Source organism: Meleagris gallopavo, chromosome 8 (genome assembly GCF_000146605.3).
Source record: "Meleagris gallopavo isolate NT-WF06-2002-E0010 breed Aviagen turkey brand Nicholas breeding stock chromosome 8, Turkey_5.1, whole genome shotgun sequence".
Classification (NCBI taxonomy): domain Eukaryota; kingdom Metazoa; phylum Chordata; class Aves; order Galliformes; family Phasianidae; genus Meleagris; species Meleagris gallopavo.
Window position 1 is genome coordinate 4202472 of NC_015018.2, and position 22559 is coordinate 4225030.

General features: G+C 43.8%; 1 protein-coding gene across 5 annotated transcripts in view; it reads right to left on the reverse strand.

Moving 5' to 3' along the window:
- Positions 1–907: 907 nt before the first annotated feature.
- Positions 908–22559, reverse strand: part of SGMS1 (sphingomyelin synthase 1) — a 72897-nt gene continuing 51245 nt past the window's right edge. For 4 of the 5 annotated variants that reach the window (XM_010714145.2, XM_019618027.2, XM_010714149.3 and 1 more), the window contains 5 exons: positions 14283–15125; positions 6679–6796; positions 4705–4858; positions 3421–3587; positions 908–1700 (listed from right to left, as the gene is read on the reverse strand). In XM_010714145.2, coding sequence (XP_010712447.1) covers positions 1521–1700; positions 3421–3587; positions 4705–4858; positions 6679–6796; positions 14283–14905 — 1242 coding nt within the window. In that variant the 5' untranslated portion in view covers positions 14906–15125 and the 3' untranslated portion in view covers positions 908–1520. Of the gene's footprint in view, positions 1701–3420; positions 3588–4704; positions 4859–6678; positions 6797–14282; positions 15126–20429; positions 20715–22559 lie in introns of those variants that run through there. The other variant, XM_010714147.3, reaches the window with a different exon arrangement.

Below are 22559 nucleotides of genomic sequence, written 5' to 3' on the forward strand. Positions count from 1 at the left end.
AAGGCAAGGTCGGGAAGGTTAAACCTAGCTTAAAATTTAAGATTAATACTAAAAACATAAAGGAAACTACATTTTTCAAAAGCCTTTTTATTTTCCTTCACCATTGTTGTTTTACAATACAAATATCACCTTGTGAATACACAAAAAACCCTACAGAAGATAACTCTGCTTCACGTAAAATACAGAATGTATATATATATATATATATATTCATATATTTTTCTCTTCTTCATTCTTTAAAAAAAACTATTTTGTTCTGCACATTGGCAAGTTTAGGATAGAATACTTCCCCAGACATACAGTATGTATGGTAGGAGTGAAACTTATAGTTACATGCAGTTTCTGCACAAATATTTTAAAGAAATAGATTATCTTTGTTGTTTTTCCAACAACAGCTCAATATGGGATGGAGAAACCATTTGTAGTTCACTCAGTGATCATTTGTAAAATTCTTAAAAAACAGGAATTCATGGCTGTTTTCTTATTAAAACACAGCTACCAAGTAGACAATAAAGTGATTTCTTTTAGTATGATCTGCTCACAATGTGTGAACAAGATCTGACCCTTCTTATTTGGTTTATCCCTACCCATGGCAATTTCAACATTATAAGCAAATTTCCAGTTTAATTTAGCTATAAATGCAAAAATTAGTAATTATACAGTATATATAATTCTGCTTTCATGGAATACTTTATTTTAAATAAAAACATTTAAGACTGCCTACTGACCATACAATCAAGACAAGAAAGGCACTAGAAACATAGACAAATCTCTCTCTCTCCCAAGAACCATTTTCTTTAAATTTTAACTCTCTATTCTCTGACATGTAAAAATCTTTTTAAATTTAATTTTCATACACATTTTGAAAAATAAAGTTAGGAAATACTTAGAAAAATCACTTTACAACTTTTTTTTTTTTTTCTTTTTTGCACTTTTTGACACAGTCACTGCAGATTCTACAAAATCAAGATTACCAAACCTTCCTGTGTCTGTCATCTCGTTTGTATCGCGGTGCAACAGGTAGAAAGATTTCTCGATTTACCCGAGGCAGGTATTCAGAAACCTTCATAGAGTCATTAGCTAGAAAATGGCTTACAGCCCAATCTTTGGGGCAAGAGATATGAAAAGTATGTTTTCCCAAGAAAATAATACGCATTATTCCCAGACGTGACTGGAAAGACCAGAACTTATGGTATAAAAGCTTTCATTTATGCTGTTGCATCATATACAAAGGAACGTGGTGATGGGTAATGTAAATCCCAAATCTATTAACAAGAAATGTATAACAGTGCGTGATAAGTTAAATTCTCTTTATTGTTGTCCAACGCAGATCCTTTGGAGAGAAAAAAAAAGATCACAGTGCTTACCAGGTAACTGAATAGTTTAAGTCAAGGGAGCTGCTAAAAGAAAGGGTTAGGGAGGGTTGGGGTTGGTTTGTTGTTTTTTTTTATGGCATCTTTTTGCATGGAGTTCTTAGCACTTGGGACAGGCCCTCTCCCCCTCTGTCCACCAACACGCTGCTATGTGTCATTCACCAGCCGACTGTATTTCACCTGCCTGCCCCGGTGCAGCACCGGCCAGGGGAAGGGCCAGTGGTAGGAGCGAGGTACGATCCCTTGGACATTCTTTTCAAAGTACTGGAAAGGCTTGTACCACCAGACCCTTGCAAGGAGGTTGGCTGGGGAAGCTTCTTTTAGCACCTGCAGAAAGACAATCAGAAAACAGACTTATAAGAGAGTACACTTCTTGCATGGCTTCACTGTTTGACAATTACTCCCACGTATCAGCGGTGGTGTCTGCTTACAGCTGTTTCCAAAAACCTCTCGGCATCTTGAGCTATCTGCTGAACAAATCTGTACAAATAAAGATCTGCCAAACAGCCAAGCTGCTTTTCCACAGCCTCCCTGCACAAAGGACCTGCTGCACCTCAGTGACACTTGCCAACATTTCCAAGCCCTCAGCTGCTCAACAACAGCCCCAAGCAGAAAAACTGCATGTCAAAAAAGGTCAATCTCACCTTTCTACCGGGAACGAAAAAGCATCCCTAAGTGTGTCTGCTTCCAAAACTACCTTTGCAACTCTCTGTGGCTCCAGAATTATTTTTGAGCCCAGCTGCGTGCATGCCTCAGCCCATCCAGAAGAGGTAAAAAACCTGCCCAGGCCTTGCTGTGCACTCACACCACAGCCACCACCCTTTTTACTCCTCTCGGCTATGAGCAAGCCACAGCTGAAATAAAAGGAGTGGGCAGGTGCTGAGGGAGTCAAGCGAGCACCTTGCTGCACATTCACTGTGCCACAGCAGGGAAGCCAGGCATCAGTCCACTGAGAAGTGCAAGCACAGAGCCTGCACACCATGCTTTCTTCCCATCCCATAAACTCGCATTAAAAAATCCACTTTCTGGGAGGAGCTTTTTAAGGTCAGAAACAAGCCACAGCACAGAGAGCAGCACCAGGAATAGACAATAGGACTCAAACAGATGCTCAGGAAAGGATCCAGCAATCAGTATTTCCCAGCACCTTAGCAGATGAGGTTAACAGCGCTGAGCCATCTCCTCTGAGCCTCAGCACGCTGCAAAAGAGATACATGTCCATACAGTAAGGCAAAGAGCTCTTCTGAAGCATGTTCTCATCAGAACTCAAAGCTTCAGTAGCTTCCCAGCTGGAAACATGGCCACTCAGCACTGTATTTTGATAGACTTTGGGAAATCTAAGGCGTGGAAGCCAACCGAGTGCTGTGTGACAACAGGAAGTTCAGGCACAGACTTTAAATGAACACAGTGGCTCCCAAACTGAATGAACATGAAACTGCGTGATCTGCATCATGCATTTGGAAGCAGAAATATGCAGCAAGGTTGAGGGTGCTGCTGCAAGTAGCACAAAAAGGAAGAATAGCATACGACACAGTAGCTATACAGACCTTGGTATGAACTGAAAATCAGCGCCACTGTAGTATTAACTCATTTCCTACTATCATACTGGGTCTTTGTCAATTAATTGTAATTAACTGGAACTGAATGCAACAGTTACGTAAAATACCTTCTCCATGTTGCACAGAAAATATCTGGACACTGATTAATTGTTACAAGCCTAAGAGAAGTCTAGGACAACTTCTCTTAACTCACCGTGTGCAAAAAAGCGTTACCTCTACAAGCTATGTTAGAACACAACAAAAACTGCCAGTTGGCCCAAATTCAGAGAGATTTCAAAACTTGAGCCTTCAAATATTTTTTGCAGTTGAGACACAAGATGAAACCAAACAACAATGCCTCTTCTCCTGTAAGCCCAGCATGAAAGAGGAGAGCAAGATGCTCCAGAAGGACAGGCTCCTGCAGAAAGGCTCAGGGCAACGTGTGGATATTCATCCCCTGCCACAATATAGCAAACGGAGTTATAAGGATCCAAAGACTGGGAGAAACTTACTTGCTGGTTGGCCATTGTGTGATACCACCAGAAAAGTCTTGTAGTGATGTAGTAAGCCACCACCACGTCCACAGTGTAGTGGTCATGAGCAAGGAGGATGCAGAACATCCCAGCCATGCTGAGTATCCAGCAAAGCCAGTGATACCACCAGAGTCGCCGTGGGGAATCTGCAAAGAAGCATAAGCAGGCTGTTAGGGAGCATGCAGAGGAAGGCCACCAAAATGACCCAAGGGATGGAACACCTCTCCTACCAGGACAGGCTGAGAGAGCTGGGGCAGTTCAGTCTGGATGAGGGAAGGCTCCAGGAGGACCTGAGAGCAGCATGTCAGTATCTAAAGGGGAGGTGTAAGAAAGAAGGGACAGACTCTTTAGCAGAATCTGTGCAATAGGACAAGGAGAAAGGGTTTCAAACTAACAGAGGGGAGATTTAGATTGGATATATGGAAGAAGTTTTTTACATTAAGGGTGATGAGGCACTGGCACAGGTTGCCTGAAGAGGCAGTGGTTGCCCTGTCCCTGGGGACATGAAGGGTCAGATTGGACGGGATCTGAGCTGTAGGCGTCTCTGTTCACTGCAGAGAGATTGAACTAAATAACCTTTAAGGGTTTTTTCCAACTGAAATGATTCCATGATTTCAAAACATTATCAGCACTCAAGACTATTGCTGTAATTAGAAGAGGATGCAGACTGTAATCCTGGGTGAGTAGAAGAGTTAAGATTAAAGAGCAGGAATGCTGAGATGACAAAAGCACCACCATTCTGTCAGGGTGCAGCTTTCTATTGTACTTAGAGGTAATCAGACACTTGAAAAACAGAAAGGTTACGAAACCTTAGAGAAACATGCCAGATACATAAAAATCTAACATATCCTGGTCTGTAAAATTAACTGTTGTGTACTTCAACATTAATTCTACATAGCTGGCAAGCCATTCCTCTTGCTTTTCATAAAAGGCAAAATGAGTGACCCTGGCATCCATCTCTCTAGACAAGGAGATGCAGTTAAAATACCATCCATAGGGCACGGTTCAACGAAGGTATAAACTATATTCTAGTCAAAACACTGGAATTAAAATACATACTTCAGACACGTACATGGGAAGGTGTCGTATTTTGTCTCCAAAGTTTTCTTTTTCAGTAAAATCTATGCCCTTGAAGTTGTATTACCTTTATTTAATGGGAATGGATGCACTTCCACTGAAGTGGTATTTACCAACCAGCACATCGATGATTCTTTGATGAGCTGGGAATTTATACAGCAGGAGATTCCTGATGAACATACTTACACTCTTTGATAAATAAGTATGTGAGAGTTAATATGACGGTGTGCCCGCTGTACAGATAGTCGCCGCACATGTTGTGGGATCCTGTGATGGACAATCCTCCGCCAGCTATCAGCTTCATTATCCTTCGCAGGTGAGATTCCCAGTCTCCAAAAAGCTGGTGGAAGAGCAAACCGCAAATTAATGATATCATATCACTGCCCCTCTGCAGGAGCTCCAGTTCACAACATCCACACTACCAATAGGGATGGTCCTCCACATCTGAACGATCTGCTCTGCATGACCTCCAACTCATACTGTTGGTTCAGAAGGCATTCCTGAAAATCTTCCATTTGCCTTTGGAAAGCCAAAGCGATTCAAGTCCTTCTCTTGGATTTGTCGCCCAACAGGCTGCTGGCACTGTCCCGAGAGCTTGCATTTGCTGCTCACAGCCCTAACATCAATCCAGCCATTAAAGAAAGTCTAAAAGGTAATGTGGGGAAAGCACAACTTGGAGGTACTGAGCACCACCAGGACCCAACGGGACACAGGAACCACCTGAGTTTGGAGGAGGCCAAATGGATCAGCACCCTCAACTACACATCTGCTGGATCCTTACCTCATTTCACTAAGTTTTACAATCCATTTAATGATCAGAAGGGAACATAGAATGCCCTGGTTAGCCATCACAGGAAACTTGTTCCTTTGCTTTAAATTTCCTTCTTGCTTTAACAAGTGGAAATTGTACTTTTTGGACAGATCTATGCAGAGTCTTTGTAGCAATCAAATATTTCCTGCTAGCAATTTTTTATAAAACATTAAAATGTTCCCAAAGCCCACCCCGTGACTGTTAAGAGTAAGGTAATGAGATGATATTTTTTCCCATCAGGGTATCTAAAGCTTTCAAGAAAGCTCAGCTAATCTTTTAAGCAGAGCAATGAAAGAACACAATGTAGGCTTGTCTTTACTTGAATAATGAGCCCTACTTGCTGTAAATTTCTGGAGATGACAGATTTACTCAGGCTAGCCCATAAATATCTTGTGTTTGTTTTTTTTTTTTTATTTCATAATGGCTGACTGATCAAATACATTGTTGACTCTACACCCTCTACTTCTCTTTACAGAAGACTGAGGTCCCTCAAGAAGCCACATGTGACTCGGCAAAGCTCTGCGCTGCCAAACAGACAATAAAGCACGTTTGTTGGCTTTACCTCCCCAAGGAACCCAAGTGTTTTGGCTCTGTTTGCACCACAGGTTTGTATGTCTCGGCAAACCTCATAAAAACAGTGAAAGCACGTGCCTCGAGTTGAATCACGGGTTTGATTTATGGCTTTACTGCCTGTCATCTGCCTCATGGCTGTGCACACAACCCTGTTGAACTCTGCATGCCACAGACGTTTCACAGAAATTACGTTTCTGTCCTTTCTCCTACTTAAGTTATAGCACAAACAGCAGAGGTAAGGAGATGAATGCTATGAAGCGAGATCACGTGTATGTAACACATGAAGCTTGTTTCCTATGCTGATGTGACAGAGGTGGACTGAACACCAACACCTCAGTAACTTGGCTTCACCATGGCTTTTGTAAGCCCACATGGCACAATAAACAGAGCCAGAGATAGCTCAGGGAGGGTCAAGCCCTTGCACTAACACAACTGCAATATATCCAGGGACTAATAGTAGCAAAGAATTTCATGTGAAACTGACTTTAAAAAGTCTCCTTGGATCGTTTTCAACTAGAAATCATAAATGAGTTCAACAACAGGTTGCAACCCTGAACTGCTTTAGCGAAGAGGAAAAATGCTGAACGTATGAATCAATTACAACTGCTACAGAAACTTTGTAGATGTGCAGAAGGAAGCTGTTGACCCACCCCCAACTTCCCTGCACCAAACTGTTTTCAAATTACTAACAATCACTGCAAAACCATTGTTCACAGTTCTGTCAACAGTGGGACAAGGGGAATCATTAAAGTACAGAAAGTCAGTGAAAAGTTTACCTTTGGAGAACACTTGAAATGCATGCCAGGTACTGGGAGTGTAGTTACATACATTGTAATACACCGATACAGGTATAGTGTGCCAACTATACAGAAAAATCTTCTGCTAATTATAGACCTAGAAGACAGAAGGAAAAAAAAAAAAGAAGAAAATACAATAAGGAAAGGTAAACAAAACACAAGCTACACAAGCTAGTAACTTTGGTCTTCTTGATGCTTTTGAAACTCAGGACTTCGTTCATCTCTGTCAGCTTCCACCTAGGAATACTGACTTCCTTTACAAATATTCCCGCGCTTTGCAGGTCAGAAATACACAAACGGCTCAACCAACATTACCCGGGAAGTTGATTACAGGAAATTTAAGGATTAGAATGCAAATGCCTGAGCAGATTTAGTGCTGAAAACATTCCAAGGGATTTCATGCCCACACCCTTCCATTGGCTTAGAATGGTCACTAATTTTCTATTCAAGGAGGGGGATAAACTTACAGTATTTTCATTAAAAGATGAAAAGGACTAAGTTAATTTCTGCTGACACACACCGCTTAGTAATTAGAAAGGAACGCTGTAGAAGGAATTGCTTGTATGACTCAAATGAATGAGAACATTTATTTCTTGAGCAGCATGAAGGGAGAAAGCAGCTCACATCAGCAATAGAACCTCCAAATACCAATTGAGAGCTGCATCAGCTGCAGAACGGAGTGTTTTCATAGGAGGGCACTCTCCAGGCAAGCAGTCACAGTTCCAACAAGATTCATTCATTGAGGTCTGCCAATAAATTGCTCAATTTTGGGGTAACATAGGGAAGTTTCGTAAACACAATGAGAGCAGAGAGCCGTAAGTCTGACTCAGAAGCAACAGCCAGCCCCAAACCAGGCCTACTGAGTTTTACTGCTACATACCGGGCAACGCCGCCACAAGAAAAAAGCTTCCAGCACATCCATCAGTTTGCACAGCCTTTCATGAAACAAAAATCACCAATAGCTTTATATAACAGAGGCCAGACCCAGCTAGAGCAGCTCAAGATTTTAACCACTGCTGTATCCTGCTGGCTACAGACACTTTGGGTTTTGGTTGATTCTAAACCATTGCTATCTAGACTTAAGGTTATTTGGGGAATACAAAAGTTGCAATACAAGGTGCAAGTCCTCACATTCATTCATTCCTATTCTGAAGCTTTCACTTTAAAAGATGCAATAATAATTTTTCTATGAAGTTGAAGTTGTTTCATAGCTCAACATTGGTCATATTTTCCTTTTAATGGCTTTTGGCAGAGTTATTAAACTGACTGCTCTGCTCTCAGAGGAGTTCAACTTTGCAGTGCCAGATCAATAAGAACGTGAGAGTCTTAATTTATCAAAAAGCTTCAAATACTCCAGTGCAACTGCATTTTGCACTTGAGTGCTCATTGAGTGCTCTCAGCTATTTGAAGCACTGTACTTCAGGATTTTTCCCCCTCCCAGCGCAGCCAAGGATGCAGCAGGGAGCTAAGAAGCACACTGTATTAGTGTAGCTGTATGGACTGAGTCGTAGAATCAGATTCACCAAAGAGGGGAAAGTCCTTGTGCTGAAGGCACCACGCCACCAGGGCAGCGGTTTTCCTCTGTGGCTCCTATGAGGAAATTCTCTCTTGGAAAGGCGATCCATCCTCACACGTGCCTGGCTTTTATAACCACACTCGAGCTTGCTTCTCTTTATACTCTTGTATAAAGACAAAGAGTAGGGTTGGGGATTAAAAGCAGCAGCACATTTGAAAGACCAAAGGAGCAGCAGTGTTTTACTGAGCAATGAATGTTTTTGTTAACGTTACCCATGAATTTACTTAGTTTAAAGTAGATTTAGTGTTCTTTAGCTTAGGAAAGTCTGCATCAAAGTGCTCTGCTATGTAGCATTAAAGAAAAAAAATAATCCAAAAGGCCTCATATTTTCCCCTTTCAGCAAGGTTTGGCCTATGTGTGTGAGAGCCAGCTAACAAGTACGCTGTAAGCTTATTACTGGCAAAGATGATTACAGTTATCCAGACCTTACCTAACAGGGGTAGCAAGTACACTAACTAATCACATATGGGCTGCTTGCGTGGGCTCCTCACACTCTACAGAAAAACACTCAGGGTGACCAGCCAAGCCCCATGCATCCTCCCCACTCCTGCTCTCTGGTGAAACCAACCTAATCCCCTTGCCAAAAATACCAGGGGCAGGATTCTGTGAGGATGTGCAAAGAAAGAAGGCGCTTATCTCCCTGTAATATACCTACTGCCCAGCACCAAAGGCCTCGCTGCTGAGCAAGCCCACTGAGCAGGCAGAACACTCCAGTATCTACCTGACTTTAACATTATTTTTCAGATAAGAAAGAACTAGCAGGAATCGATGGATAGTCTGCACCATGGTTAGCTGGATGGATACAACCAGCATCCAATTCCACTTCACGTCTGGTTTTGTAGCACATCAAAAGACACATAGGTCCTATTCACCTTCATCGTGCAACGCCTGGACAAAACGAGGAAGAGATCGGTATCGTGAATGACACATCTCTATCAGCCTTCATCTCTTGGGAGAAAAACATAGGATGAAATCAGGATATCGGTAAATAACAGATATGGTGAGAGAAGCAATAAGTTACCCTGCTTGACAATGACAACCTCGTTCTTCTGGCTCAGTGATCCCAAACTTTCCCTCAGAGACATCCACGGCTGATAGCCTTGTCAACCAAGTAGGAGAAGAAATGGGTTTCCTGCCCAGCAATCACCAGGCTTCACAGCTCACCTTCCCATCTGCGACAATGGCTATCTCTGACACTGCTGGTGCTCAAGGAAGTGAGAAAAGTCCATCTGGCTTATTTTCCTCCTTTTATTCTTCAATTAAGTTTCAAAGAGAGGTGATAACGCTCTCCACCAAGTGATTCAGTTCTTTCATAGCACTTGGTGGTTCACCAACCAAAGCCATGAGAACGAGCCATGTCACCAGACCCTGTTCCTTTCTGCTCCTTGCTGACGGCCCAGGCTGCTCAGATCTTGACAGCTCTGCTTCTATACACACAAGAAGAAAGGTCTCTAACATGTTACGCGTCCAGTACTCATACTGACTGGCACAGAATAGCTGTTCCAGGACTGATACTGAAAATGAAAAGCCCTGTGACTCTGTGACATCATGGCCATCGTCAGCCAAAGCTTGACACATCAAGCAAAAAGAAGGAAAACTCGCCACGTTTATCAAGGATGCCAAAATGCTTTGCTATTACTTCAACCCATCTCTCAATGCTTTGAAATCTCCAAACGCCTCACAGACTCTGCTGTTCTTAATCCATCACAGTGTGCTTGAACCCCTGTACTGCCCAACAATTCCCCATGGTCTTCTCTGGGTGCCTCCCTTGGTTTTGAACGACATTTCTGCTCTGGGACACCACGTTTATGGTTCCCCTTTTCATCACAGGACCACAGCAGCAAGAAGAGCTCAGTATTGCAGCTACCACCATGGGAGCCTGATACAGAAGCTTATACAGCAAGAGACCATGTCAGGTTAGATTCTTCTTCCTGTACATACATGACCACACACACAAAAAAGCAATTTCACAGTTTCTAAGCATTGTACAATAAGAATGGACTACATTAAACATTCTAGAAACTTTCCCTTAAGGAACTCTGTGGAAATGCAAAATGGTCTTAAAATTTCAGCAGAGAAAACCCATTAACTTTTATAAAGCAACAATAAAGATGAATAAACAGCAGCAATTTTTCCAATATTCATTAATGACCTTTGTATTTCACAAAATAAGGTGTGAGGTTTTTTTTTCAATAGGAGGTACTTGTCCACAGTTAATTAGTGAAAAGACACAGCAAAAGCTGGGATGTCTGGGATAAATCCCCAGGATGAGAAACTGATAGAATCTTGTGGATTGCTTAAACATTTGTCAGATAGCTGTGGAAATCTACAGCTCTGTTACGTAAAGGTATCCTGCCCCAGCACGGCAGTTCTCTCAAGCTGCCTCTACCTTAGCAAACTGGTGAACAACCTGAATACATTTAAGTTTTAATAGCTTTCGCCATTATAAGGGTGAGTGAGCTGCCACCTTAGGTTTTACTGTTTTGAAGAAGTGAAACTGAAAACTTTAAGGTCATTACAAAGTCCTGCAAACCAAAAGATCTTGTATTTAACATGGTGCTGCACAGACTAGATGCCTTCCAGCTGTTGTTTGTTGGTTTTGTTGTTTTTTGTTGTTGTTGTTTTTTAATATAGGAACAACATAAAGAGACCTTGTGTTAGAGGAGGAAAACCCCTTTGGGTGAGACAGCTCTAGGGCATGCTCTTGCCTGGTTTTAGGAAGGAAAGGCAACATGTCACTTGATACTGCTTAGAGCCATCTGACTTCGAACACTCCAACACAGTCCAAGGTATGGATTTATGGCATTTTAAAGAAACTCAATTAAACATCCACTTGCGCAGTCGCCATTAGAGGACAAGAGGTAGGTGAATTACACTGGCAAGCAAATTCACTGTTGCAATTCTGAGCAGGTATGAGCAAGTATCCAGACAGCCTTGCAAATTCACCGTGTATCTGCACTTCTGCATATTTTATGATAAGCTTTCAACATACTCTGTTCCTGACATTACCTGTACTACCTAATGTCAAGCAGAAAATGTCCTTTAGAAGTTTTAATGCAGCACTGTTTCGGATCACAGCACTGCCTGCTGTTTAGAGCCTGCAGCCTGCTGATGAGGCCTGCTACCTCCAGCAAGCGCTCGTCCTGCTGGGGAACTTCAACCACTCGGACATCTGCTGGAAAAGCAGCACGACAAGCTGCAGGCAATCCTGGAGGCTCCTGAAATGCACCGAGGATAACCTTCTGAGTCAAGTAATGCGTGGCCCCACCAGGGGGGGATGCAATACTGGACTAGCTGCTCACCAATCCAAATGACCTGATTGATGGCATCAGGATTGGAGGCTGCCTGGGCTGTAGTGACTGTGCTAAGGTGGAGTTCATGGTCTGAGACAGGTAAAGAGTAAAATCAGGATGCTAAATTTTATGAAAGTTAACTTGCAGCTCGTCAGAGAGTTAGTCAACAAAACACCCTCGGAAACTGTCCCATGGGCAAAGGCATGGAGCAGAGCTGGCAGATCTTTAAGGAAGCTTTTCTCAGTGCACAAGTGCTCTCTATCCCCAGGTGAAGCAAGTCAGGAAAGGAAGGCAAGGAGCTTGCTGGCAAAAAAAAAAAAAAAAGAGCAAGAAGAAAATGCACAGGCAGTGGTAGCAGAGACAGTTATCATGGGAGGAGCATAAGGAAGCTGCTGGGATGTGTAGGGATGGGGCCAGGAAAGCCAAGGCCCAGCTTGAACTGAACTTGGCTAGGGATGCCAAGAAGAATACAAAAGGCTTCTACAGGTACCTCAACCAGAAAAGGATAGTCCAGGGGGGTGTACTCCTCCTCGAGAGTCACACAGACAGGCTGCTAACAACAGACAAGAAGAAAGCTGAAGTACTTCACAACTTTTTTTGCCTGTCTTCTCTAACAACTGCTCGCCACACAGATCTCATATGTTTAGTTTGGTAGGATGACATTGGGAAAGCAACGTCCCTTCCACTGTAAGTGAAGATCAGGTCTGTGACCACCTGAGGAACCTGAACATCCACAGTCTATGAGTCCCGATGAGATGCATCCGAGAGTCCTGAGGGAATTAGCTGATGTAGTTGCCAAGCCACCCTCAATGATATTTGATAAGTCGTGGGAACCAGGTGAAGTCCCTGCTGACAGGAAAAAAGGCAACAACATGCCTATTTTCAAGAAGGGTAAAAAGATGACTTGGGGAACTACCATCCTTCAGTCCCATCTCTGTGCTGGGAAAGATCATGATGCAGATCATCCTGAAAGCTATGCTAAAGCACAATGAAGCAGGGAGCTGATACAGGAGAACCAGAATGGCTTCATCAAGGGCAAATCCTGCCTGGCCAACCTAGCGGTTTTTTATGATTGTGTCACTGTGTCAGTTTACAAGGGAAGAACCACTGGTGTCCAAGGGAAGAACCACTGGTGTCCAAGGGAAGAACCACTGGTGTCCAAGGGAAGAACCACTGGTGTCATCTATCTGGACTTCAGTAAGGCCTTTGACACAGTAACCCACAACATCCTTCTCTCCAAATTGGAAAAATATGGATTTTATGGGTAAATTGTTCAATGGATGAAGGACTGGCTGCAAAGAGTGGTCGTCAATGGCTCAACATCTGGATGGAGATCAGTGACAAGTGGTGTACCACAAGGGCCAGTGCTGGGACCAATACTCTTTAATATCTTCACCAATTACACTGACAGTGGGGCTGAGTGCACCCTCAGCAAGTTTGCCAATGACACCAAGCTGGGGGGTGCAGTGACACACCAGAGGGATGGGATGCCAGCCAGAGGGATCTAGACAGGCTGAGCAGTGGGCCCAGGTGAACCTCACAAGGTTCAACAAATCCAAATGCAAGATCTTGCACCTGGATCAAGGCAACTCTCACTACCAAACACAAGCTGGGGGATGAGAGGATTGAGAGTAGCTCTGCCAAAAAAGACCTGAGGGTAATAGTGGATGAGAAGCTGGACATGAGCCAGCAATGTGCCCTCACAGCCCAAAAAGCCAACCATACCCTGGGCTGCATCCAAAGAAGCGTGATAAGCAGGGCAAGGGAGGTGATCCTGCCCCTCTGCTCTGTGCTTGGAGGCCTCACCTGGAGCACTGCATCCAGATGTGGAGTCCTCAGTGCAGGAGAGACGTGAAGCTGTTGGAGTGTAATCAGACAAGGGCCACAAAAATGATCCACAGAATGGAACACCTCCCCAGTCAGGACAGGCTGAGAGAGCTAGGGCTGTGCTGGAGAAGAGTCCGTAGTGACCTGATAGAGGCCTTTCAGTATCTAAAGAGGAGCTACAGCAAAGAAGGGACAGACTCTTTAATAGAGTCTGTGGTGACGGAACAGAGAGAAATGGTTTCAAGCTTAAAGAGGGTAGATTTAGGCTGGATATAAGGAGAAAGTCTTTTGCAGTAAGGATGGTGAGGCACTGGAACAGGTTACCTAGCGCTGTGGTTGATGTCTTATCCTTGGAGACTTCCAAGGTAAAGTAGGATCAGCCCTCTGTAACGTGATCTAGCTGTGCATGTTCCTGTTTGCTGCAGGGGAGTTGGGCTAGATGACCTTTAAAGGTCCCTTCCAACTCTATGGATTCCATAAAAAACACTGTGATCTTAAGGTAGGATCTTAACATCAAGTAAACTACAGTGAGAATTCCCAAATCAGTTCACAGATGACGACTTACGCTTTCACTCTTATACAGATAGGACAGTCAAATGAGTTAAGAACATAGTTACACTCAACTCGAGGCTTTTCACACGTTAAAAGGGTTAACGTTAACTCTGCAGGCAATTAAGATCATAGTTTCTTATGTAGCAGTAGACTGAACTCCCTGCTTTTGTACAAGCAGCCTACACAAACTGCAGAACTCATGGTGTGGCATCTATTTCAGTCTGGGATACCAAAACCAGAAAGACCACAACATCACTTTATTTGGACTGTACCCAACCTCCAAATCCATCACAAGTATGCCCTAGAACACCAAGTTTCCAAAAGGTTTTACTTACTTGTATTTTAACAGCAGCCACTGAACAAACCACAGTCCTACAAGGATCATGCCGTTAATTTCACAAATAGAAAAGGCCCATTGCACCCGATCAAAACGATCAAAAAATGCATCTGGTAGGGGAGGCTGCACCTCCTTGGGAGGCACTCGTTCGTGAACAACTGAGATAGTCACTGTGGTAAAGATGAAACAAAAAAGTGCATAAATAAAAGCCAGGAAAGTTTTGCCCCATTCCATGGGATACTGCAAGCGCTCTGGCTCTGGCATGGGGATCTTTATCATCTCCTTCTTATAACCATTTGGCACCCCGTTCAGCTTTGTTTTACTGCTAAAGCCATTTTCATGTGCGGTGTTGTTAACGCTGACACGGATGTGCCCGTTGACGTGCCCATTTTTGTGAGCCTCTATGTGATGAGCCATTTTTAAAGTCTCGATCATGTGCAATAGCTGCTGGCCACTGTCGGATGACACTCGGGAGAGAGGCGTCTTCTTGAAATCTTCCTCTGTCAGGTTGATCAAATCCTGCCCGGTGAAGCTTTTCAATGGCTCACAGTACTCTGGCACGGCATTTTCCATTAGCCAATTAGTCACCTCCTCAGGTGACCACGACACCACTTCTTTCATCCTGCCAGGCAGCCGAGGCACAGTCTTACATCGATTTTAAAGTGGGCAGCAGTCACTGTGGCTCCAGCACATCAGAAGGCTCTTCCTTAGCTTCATCTTGTCTGAGGAAGCAGTTTGGCAAGAGACAAGTCCCAGTCTCTAACCATTTGATGTGAGCACCCAGGTGCTGTGGCGAGCGCAGCAAACAGTTCACTTCACATTCATGTTGGCATTCTTCTTCCTGGGGAGGGAAAAAAAAACAACAGAAACTTAACATTTACTGAAAGTTTGCAATTCAGGTTCAAAGACAAAAGGACTGCCAAAGAATAGCCAGATTCTGGCTTGGAAAAGAGAGATTGATTTGAGTGCCAGCCTTCTGTGCACAAGCCCTGTCCTCTCTGAGCTGGATGCCAATTATTCCAGAGCCTTAACAATTTTTATTAAAAAAAAAAATCCTTCGTAGCTGAGTTGAAGACTTCTTTTGCTCTGAACTAGACACGTGAGACATAGCTTTTAATCTCTTTCTCTGCAGAATCACCAAGGTCTGATGCTCGACAAAAGACAAAGCTTTGGATGAAGGGCTCACAGCACTCCAGGTACACCACCTCTAACTTGGAGCGTGTGCCAAGCGCGTGCATGCACTAAAATACACGAAGCTAACAGAGATAACGATAAATGCTCTCCCTTGCAACTACCCTCACTATTTAAATTCACAGGAAGAAAGGATACAACTCTATTTTCTTTCTTCCTTTTGGCAGTGGGATCACATGTACTGAGAAAAGCTTTTAGACACAGATCGCTTCATTATTCAAGTGGTGTTTAGCAAATCGGTGTTTAGTTACAGAGCTCCGAACATGGAAAAACAGGACTGATTGAATTATGCATGTTAACCCACATTACACACCCCAAGCAGACTCTCACCAGAGGACAGCTTGGCTTGATATTACACCATGCTGTGCTGATACCACACTGTGCTGCACTGCCACAGGGCACCTGAGCTCCTGGGCCCCATACTGGCTACAGCACAAAGCCTGGACGTGATCCACGCTATGCCACCATCCATTTCAATGCCTACAATATTTCCATCTCAGGTGATGTGCCAAAGAGATCCATCAGCTGCCTCTGCAAGCTTTGCTTTACAAATTCAGCACGGATGTGGGGCCGTCAGAGCACTTGGCCCACACCATGAGGTGGGGTAGTATTAAGGCTTTTCACTTTTATAAGTTGGAGAGCAAATGCCAGTTTCCCAAACGCTCAGAAAGTTGGAAAGAAGGAGAGAACATCTTTAGCCATTATCTTCCTCGCACACCAGTCTTTCTGTCCAGCCCCTGACAACACACTGCAGCTTCCTGCTTGCTTAAGGAGTCAGGATCCCCAAGACACAGAACTGCATTTATCACTGTGCAAGAAACTGCAGCCAATCCCAACATTACATCTCACTGCTCACTATATGTACACCTTCTCTTGCCTGGGCTAAGCTAGTAAATTTTAAGATGAATTCTACATGCAGTGTGAAAGAACAAAAAACTATTGCCAACTGTAAATGCTATTCTCATACCAGCACAAAAGTCACAATATGCTCCTGTAACCCTATGAGACTGGGCCTGGCAGCTCTACGAGAAGTAGCAAACGTGTGCTTCTGGCAGCAAAACTGTGGGAGCCTGCAACATTGCTTAAAGAAAATACAGTCAATTCTGAAACATGCATATGCTTTATTCTTTAAACTCATCATCAGTAATGCCTTTAAGAGATATCCTCCAGAAAAACAGATGGGCAAAAATGCAGGACTTGAGACTTTTAGAGTATAAAAGCATTTTTTCCAAGAGACTGTATTGGTTTTAAAAAATGAGGAATCCTACCTCACGTATACATGGGCACACACCTTCATCCCTGTTGGAAATCCAGGTCTCACCTTCTGCAGAGGAACAGCAAATGGCAGCACTGGGACCAAAGAGGAGTTAAAGTGCACAAAGTCCAGTCTTTGCTGTTCTGGCAGCGTGAGCTCAGCGCCTGCTGGATGAAATCCCAGCCTGCTGCCACCATGCCACCAGCACATAAATCCCTTGGAGCACCTTTTGTAAAGGCATAGTAACTGATACACACGGAAGGAAGGCTGAAGGACTCAGCTTGAAAGTTAAAATGAAGAATAACATCTAACATTTCTAATGCAAACATCCATTTCATAGCTTGACTGAAACAGAGGGCAAACAGGCAAAACAAGTTTCTTTACCAAGAAGTTTCTTTCCCAGCTTGTCGCACTGAAAATAGCTTTTTTTTTTTTTCCCAACATGCACTGCTAGAAGCTCGACCAGGTAAGGTCTGCAGAAGCAATCTGGGTGCCTCACAGTGCCCCCTCTGCCCTAAGTAAGGCTTGCTCTTGTCCACAGAAGCCAAAGACGTCAGCCACTGATGTGCACTGGGGCTCTGTGCACTGGGTTGGCAGCTCAGGCAGGCAACAAAAATGCTCCCTCCATCTGCATCAGATCTGCTTCATTACGGAGTCGGTATCTGGTAATGAACTATAAATACGATCTGATTAGCATAATGATACCAATTGCACCACACAATGACAACACAGGACGAAAACCGGTATCTCAAAACACCCGTCACGAGACTGAGAGAGATGAAGCAACTTCGGCAAGTCTCCCAGCTCCCACCTTCTCGTGTTTACACAACCTTTCCCCTGTATTCGCTGCAAATATGAAAGGAACTTGCAGATCCTCTTCCAGTTTCCAAACAGGGAGTGATGGCAAGCGAAGCTCTTCCCTCTACCACTTCAATCTGACCACAGAGAGGTTGGAATACCAAAAATCACACCAGGAGGTTCTACAAGCACTACGAAACCTCACAGAACAATATCTCTTTTGCATCATTTTTGGGATCCAGTTGAGCACAACAAGCAAATTAGAGAGCAACTAGCTCTTTGATTAAAGGCCAAGATCTGCCTGCAATAACACCATCCGCTGCCTACAACTCCACTCTCAGCCTGCTGGCCAAGGTGCAGGAGCCTGCAATTTTCCACCCACAGGTCTGCTTGGAGGATAACCAAGGACCCACACTTGGGTTTTCATTTCAAAGACTACCTGCTCACTGCTGAGCAAGTGCTGGACAACCCCAGAAGTACAGCACCGGGCTGTCATCTTCCTCCCAAAGCTGGCTTGCAATTTAATACACCACTCCTTATTACTTCTAAACTTGCAGCAAAAAGCATTGCTTCTCATCATTAACATTGACAAGATAGAAACAGCAGAAAAAGACCCTTTGGTGTCCGTTTGGCACCTGAATGAGGAAAGGCCTAAGTAGAAGTAGGTGGGGAAAAGGGAACAGAAATATTTACGGAAGGGAAGGGATACTGTTGTGAAAGTAAAATCTAGACCAGTGTTCCCTAATGCCTTCCTCATGCTTGCACAGTGCTTTTTTTCTCTAAGCAAGGACCTTTGCTGCCAAGGCAACAGTCACTATAGAAATCAGCTAAATAACCAGCCACCTCAGAAACCTCAACCAGCTCCACACAGCCGAGGAGATTTCCAAATCCTTTCCCATGCAGTAGGCGCATTTTAGTTGCAAACTGTGTGTTATTCGTCAGCACCCTCAAAAAGCTGAGATGATAAACCATTAGCAAAAGCACTACTAAAACAAGCAATGCCCAGAAATAGGTAAGCACAGTTTAGAGATGAAATGACAAGACTTTCTCTCCTGAGAATTAGCATACACTGCCATACGAGCAGGAGAAAAGCGAGTGCTGTAACGACTGAAGTCTTAATGCTTTAGCAAGCAACCCCCCAGTCAATTCCTAAAACTCACCAGCAAGCAGAAGTTACACAGACACTAAATATAGTCTGGAGGAAGCTCCTGTCCTGCAGTTTTACGGCACAAAACAAACTGCTTGTAACAGAGGCATGTGAGTCACAGTAGTAGTCACCTCCTCTACAGGAATTTTGTCATCACTCACAACACTGCTCCCACATCTCCACAACTGGATGTCCTGCACCTACAAAGCACCTCTGCACGCCAATCTCACTAACATGGGCTCTCAAGCAATGCACTGAACCATCTCCCTCTCTGCAGGACATCGTTGCCTCTAAACCAGACACTGCCCCTTGCACAATACTGCACTGCCGGCAAGCAAGAACTGCTGGCATTTTAAAACATTAAGTGATACTGGCTTTGTGCTGTAAAGACAACTATTTGCAAATAGAAGCTATCTGTAAATATAAAATACAGGCACGGGTGAGTGTACAAGTTTCACAGGTTTCCAAGGTCAGCCCCAGACAGAAAATGCTGTCCCACAGATGTGAAGCTGAAGCAAGCAGAATTACTACTAAGACAAGATAGGCTGCAATCGATCTGTAAAGCAACTCCCACATATCCTCAATAGCTGCTCACACAGTTTCAGAGAGAAAAAATTGCCTGCATGCTACATAAATCCCCAAGCAGCCCATTTTTGCCTAAATCATTCTACAAGGAAGGAAATAAGCCTACCCTAGTTTATAGGAGCAAAGCAAAATCCACTCGCAGACAGAGATCTCAACAGAACAGCTCTGACTCAGTGCCAGAGTTCAGCAGCAAAGATTTCAAACTGAAAGTAATTGCACTGAGCCTGAATCAACAAACAAGTTTCAGAGAGGAAACACTGCTAGCGGGTATCTTTAAATCTGGTACACAAATACATAACCTGTATGGCATACATGTATATTATACACACACACCTTGTACTAATTCATAGAGACAACTTTTTCCTCCAACTCTGATGAGAAGGAAAGCCTCGCTCTTGGCTTCTTTGTAGGCCTGAATCTCTCTGCTCAACTTTATTCTTCGCCCTTCTTTCTGCAGCTCTGAAGTAGTTATGGAAACCAGCAAACGCTTGGAGAAGGCTTCAGCTGACCAGCAAGCTCATTATCTGGCCAGTTGCTAAGCAGGGCTTTTGTTCTGACACTACGGAAATCCTGCTTCTAGTGATCCAAGGGTGGACAGGATGGGGTGGGGAGGGTAGCTGCTGGCTTTGCTTTAAGGTTTGAAGAATTATTTCAGCCCCAGAAGTCTCATCACGAAACACAAGACCAGAAGAGCAGCCAGCACCTATAGGAACAGCTAGGAGCTTTCCACCTACTGCAAGGATGGCCCAAGTGCATATGTCATCTTGTACTGCATGCCACAGCCCAGACATTCAAGTTCTTAAGTACTGCAACACCTGCTGCAGAAATGGGATAGATATTAGATTTTTCTGAATGGCTGCAACTGGAAACCATTCTTCTAATCCCCCCACACATATGCTTTTAATTCTGCACAAAAAAGATGCAAACAACAACCCACCTTCTCCCAGAGCTCATTTTCACTGATTAAAAAAAAAAAACAAGTCTAAATTCAGCTTCTAAGAACTCTGTTTTGCAATTCTAACAGCTCACCTCACACATGGGTAAATGTACTTTGACACTGGGATCTTTAATTCTTCAGCAAAGACTTCTATAGCAGTACCAAACCCGTCCGCAGCACCCGTCACTTCTGTACTACCTCAGAACAAAGCCCCCACGGACCCCACTCAAACCTGGCACGTGTGTTCTCTGGACAGAAGCAGCCTGCACTCGGGCAGCTCCAAGCACTGGCCGTTGTCTCCACCACAGCTGAACCACGTCCGTGCTGCGCGTTGGGATCTGGGTCAGGCAGAGGTAGGGCAGAGCTAGAAATAGAGTCCATGTCCTCGCACAACCTTGTTGCTAACGCCAGTACTAAAACGCACACAGTGATACTTCCCTGCCTCTTGAAACTGTACAAACCTCCTCGTGTCTGCATGGATACAACGGGAGATCTCAAAGGGAAAACAGATGAAACATTGAAAAAGGCAGAAAAAGCATCATTTTACCCCAAGGCACAGAGCAAAAGGATGGAAATAAGTTAAGAAGGAAGAGAGACAAAACGCTTGTCAAGTGCTTCATGTTTTGGCGTGGTTAACCAAGCTGAGGTGATTTGGGTTGCCTCTTTTTCGCCTGCTTTGAATACCTAAAAGTCAGTTATTGTTGGGGAGCCAGATCTGTGGTGAGGCTCTGGGAATCCAAGTAGCATAGCGGCAAGAATTAAAAACAGAAAAAAGAAAAAGAAGAAACAAAACAAAAAACACCACACATTTATAAAAACAGAAGGGAAGTTTTGCCTAGGGAAGCCGAGAGCAGTCTTGTGACCAATGGTAACGGAGCTCTAAATGCCTACACCAGCACATTTGCAAAAACAGTCACGCAGACTGGGAAAATGAAAACCAGCAGAAAGTAGAGCAAAACTAAAGCTCACACTGAAGGCTTAAATCAGTTGCTTGTCATATTTTTTAATATTTGGTCTTGGTCCTGGACATGTACTAGATAGCATCCAGACCACAACAGCTGCTTCCTACTGACTGCTTTCCTTAGGCTCCAGCCTACGCAAAAGAAAACTGGGTTTGTGTGCTTAAAAATTCAACCTAAAATATGTTTTCATATCTCATTAGAGACATAAATATTTTATTTCAAATACACTACTTCTGAAGTCCAGCCCAGCAGAACCAGATCAAAAAGCCTCCAAGCCCCAAGAGTCGAAATTCAAGAACAAAAATATTCAGCATCATTTCTGGTATAGCTATCCTTAGCCTGATTTCTGAGCCCACGTTCCTTCTTTATCCAGTAGTAAACTGTTCAGGGTTGTATACATCAAACACTCAGACATGAAAAACATATCTGTAGGCAGAAGGAGATTAAGATTGCTCTTGCATAGCTGGCACAGATCAACAAGAAACCTGGAAAGCCTAGGAAAAAAAAAAAAAGGCATTTTAGACTGCCAACGAGTTAATGATATACAATCCTAATGATGGGAACTTGCCTTACCAGAGCCAGATCTACTGAAAATTCAGACAAACTGCCCTGGCATCTTCCTTTTGTGGCTAACACCAGAGACAAGAAAACTATCTTGCAGCTCGCTCGCCTGCCAAACTTCAGCTACATTCCTTCTCCTCCTCACCGCCAGCCACGCTGATGCCAGATCTCCTGTCTGCAGCAGAGATCAGCCATTATCTGCCTTCAGCTTAATGGCAAAAACACATTCATGTCCATTCAGCAGCATCCAGCACTGCTGGAAATGCATCCTTTCTCCACCCCAGCTGGGCCATGCACACCTCCTTCTTCAAAAGCAAGGAGGAGTGCGAGAGCAGGAGAGCAGTTCAGAGCACCTCTGTTTCCCACTCTCTGGGTCCCTATTTTTATTCTTTCCTCTTGCCCTTATACAGATGATTTCAAAACTGCTGTAACCCCTCCCACTGATTATAATACTGAGACATAGGCAGCGCTACTCCAATCTTCCTTACAATGACAATTCAGCACAGAACCTGAAGAAAAGATGCACACAACCTTCCTCCCAAAAACATCATGCATTCCTAACGTTCTTTATTGTTGGATATTAGCAGAGCACAAACAGCACTTAGAAACACACCTGCTTTCACACAACTGGTGATGATAACTGTGTTACCAGGTGTCAGTGACCAAGACCATTGGCACGGTTACCTGAAAGCTCTGAATCATAGAATCACAAGGTTGGAAAAGACCTATAAGATCATCTAGTCCAACCATCTTCTCACTACCACTGCTACCACAAGCACTAAACCAGATCCCGCAGCTCCTCATCCAGACGCCTCTTGAACACTTCCAGGGACGGCGAC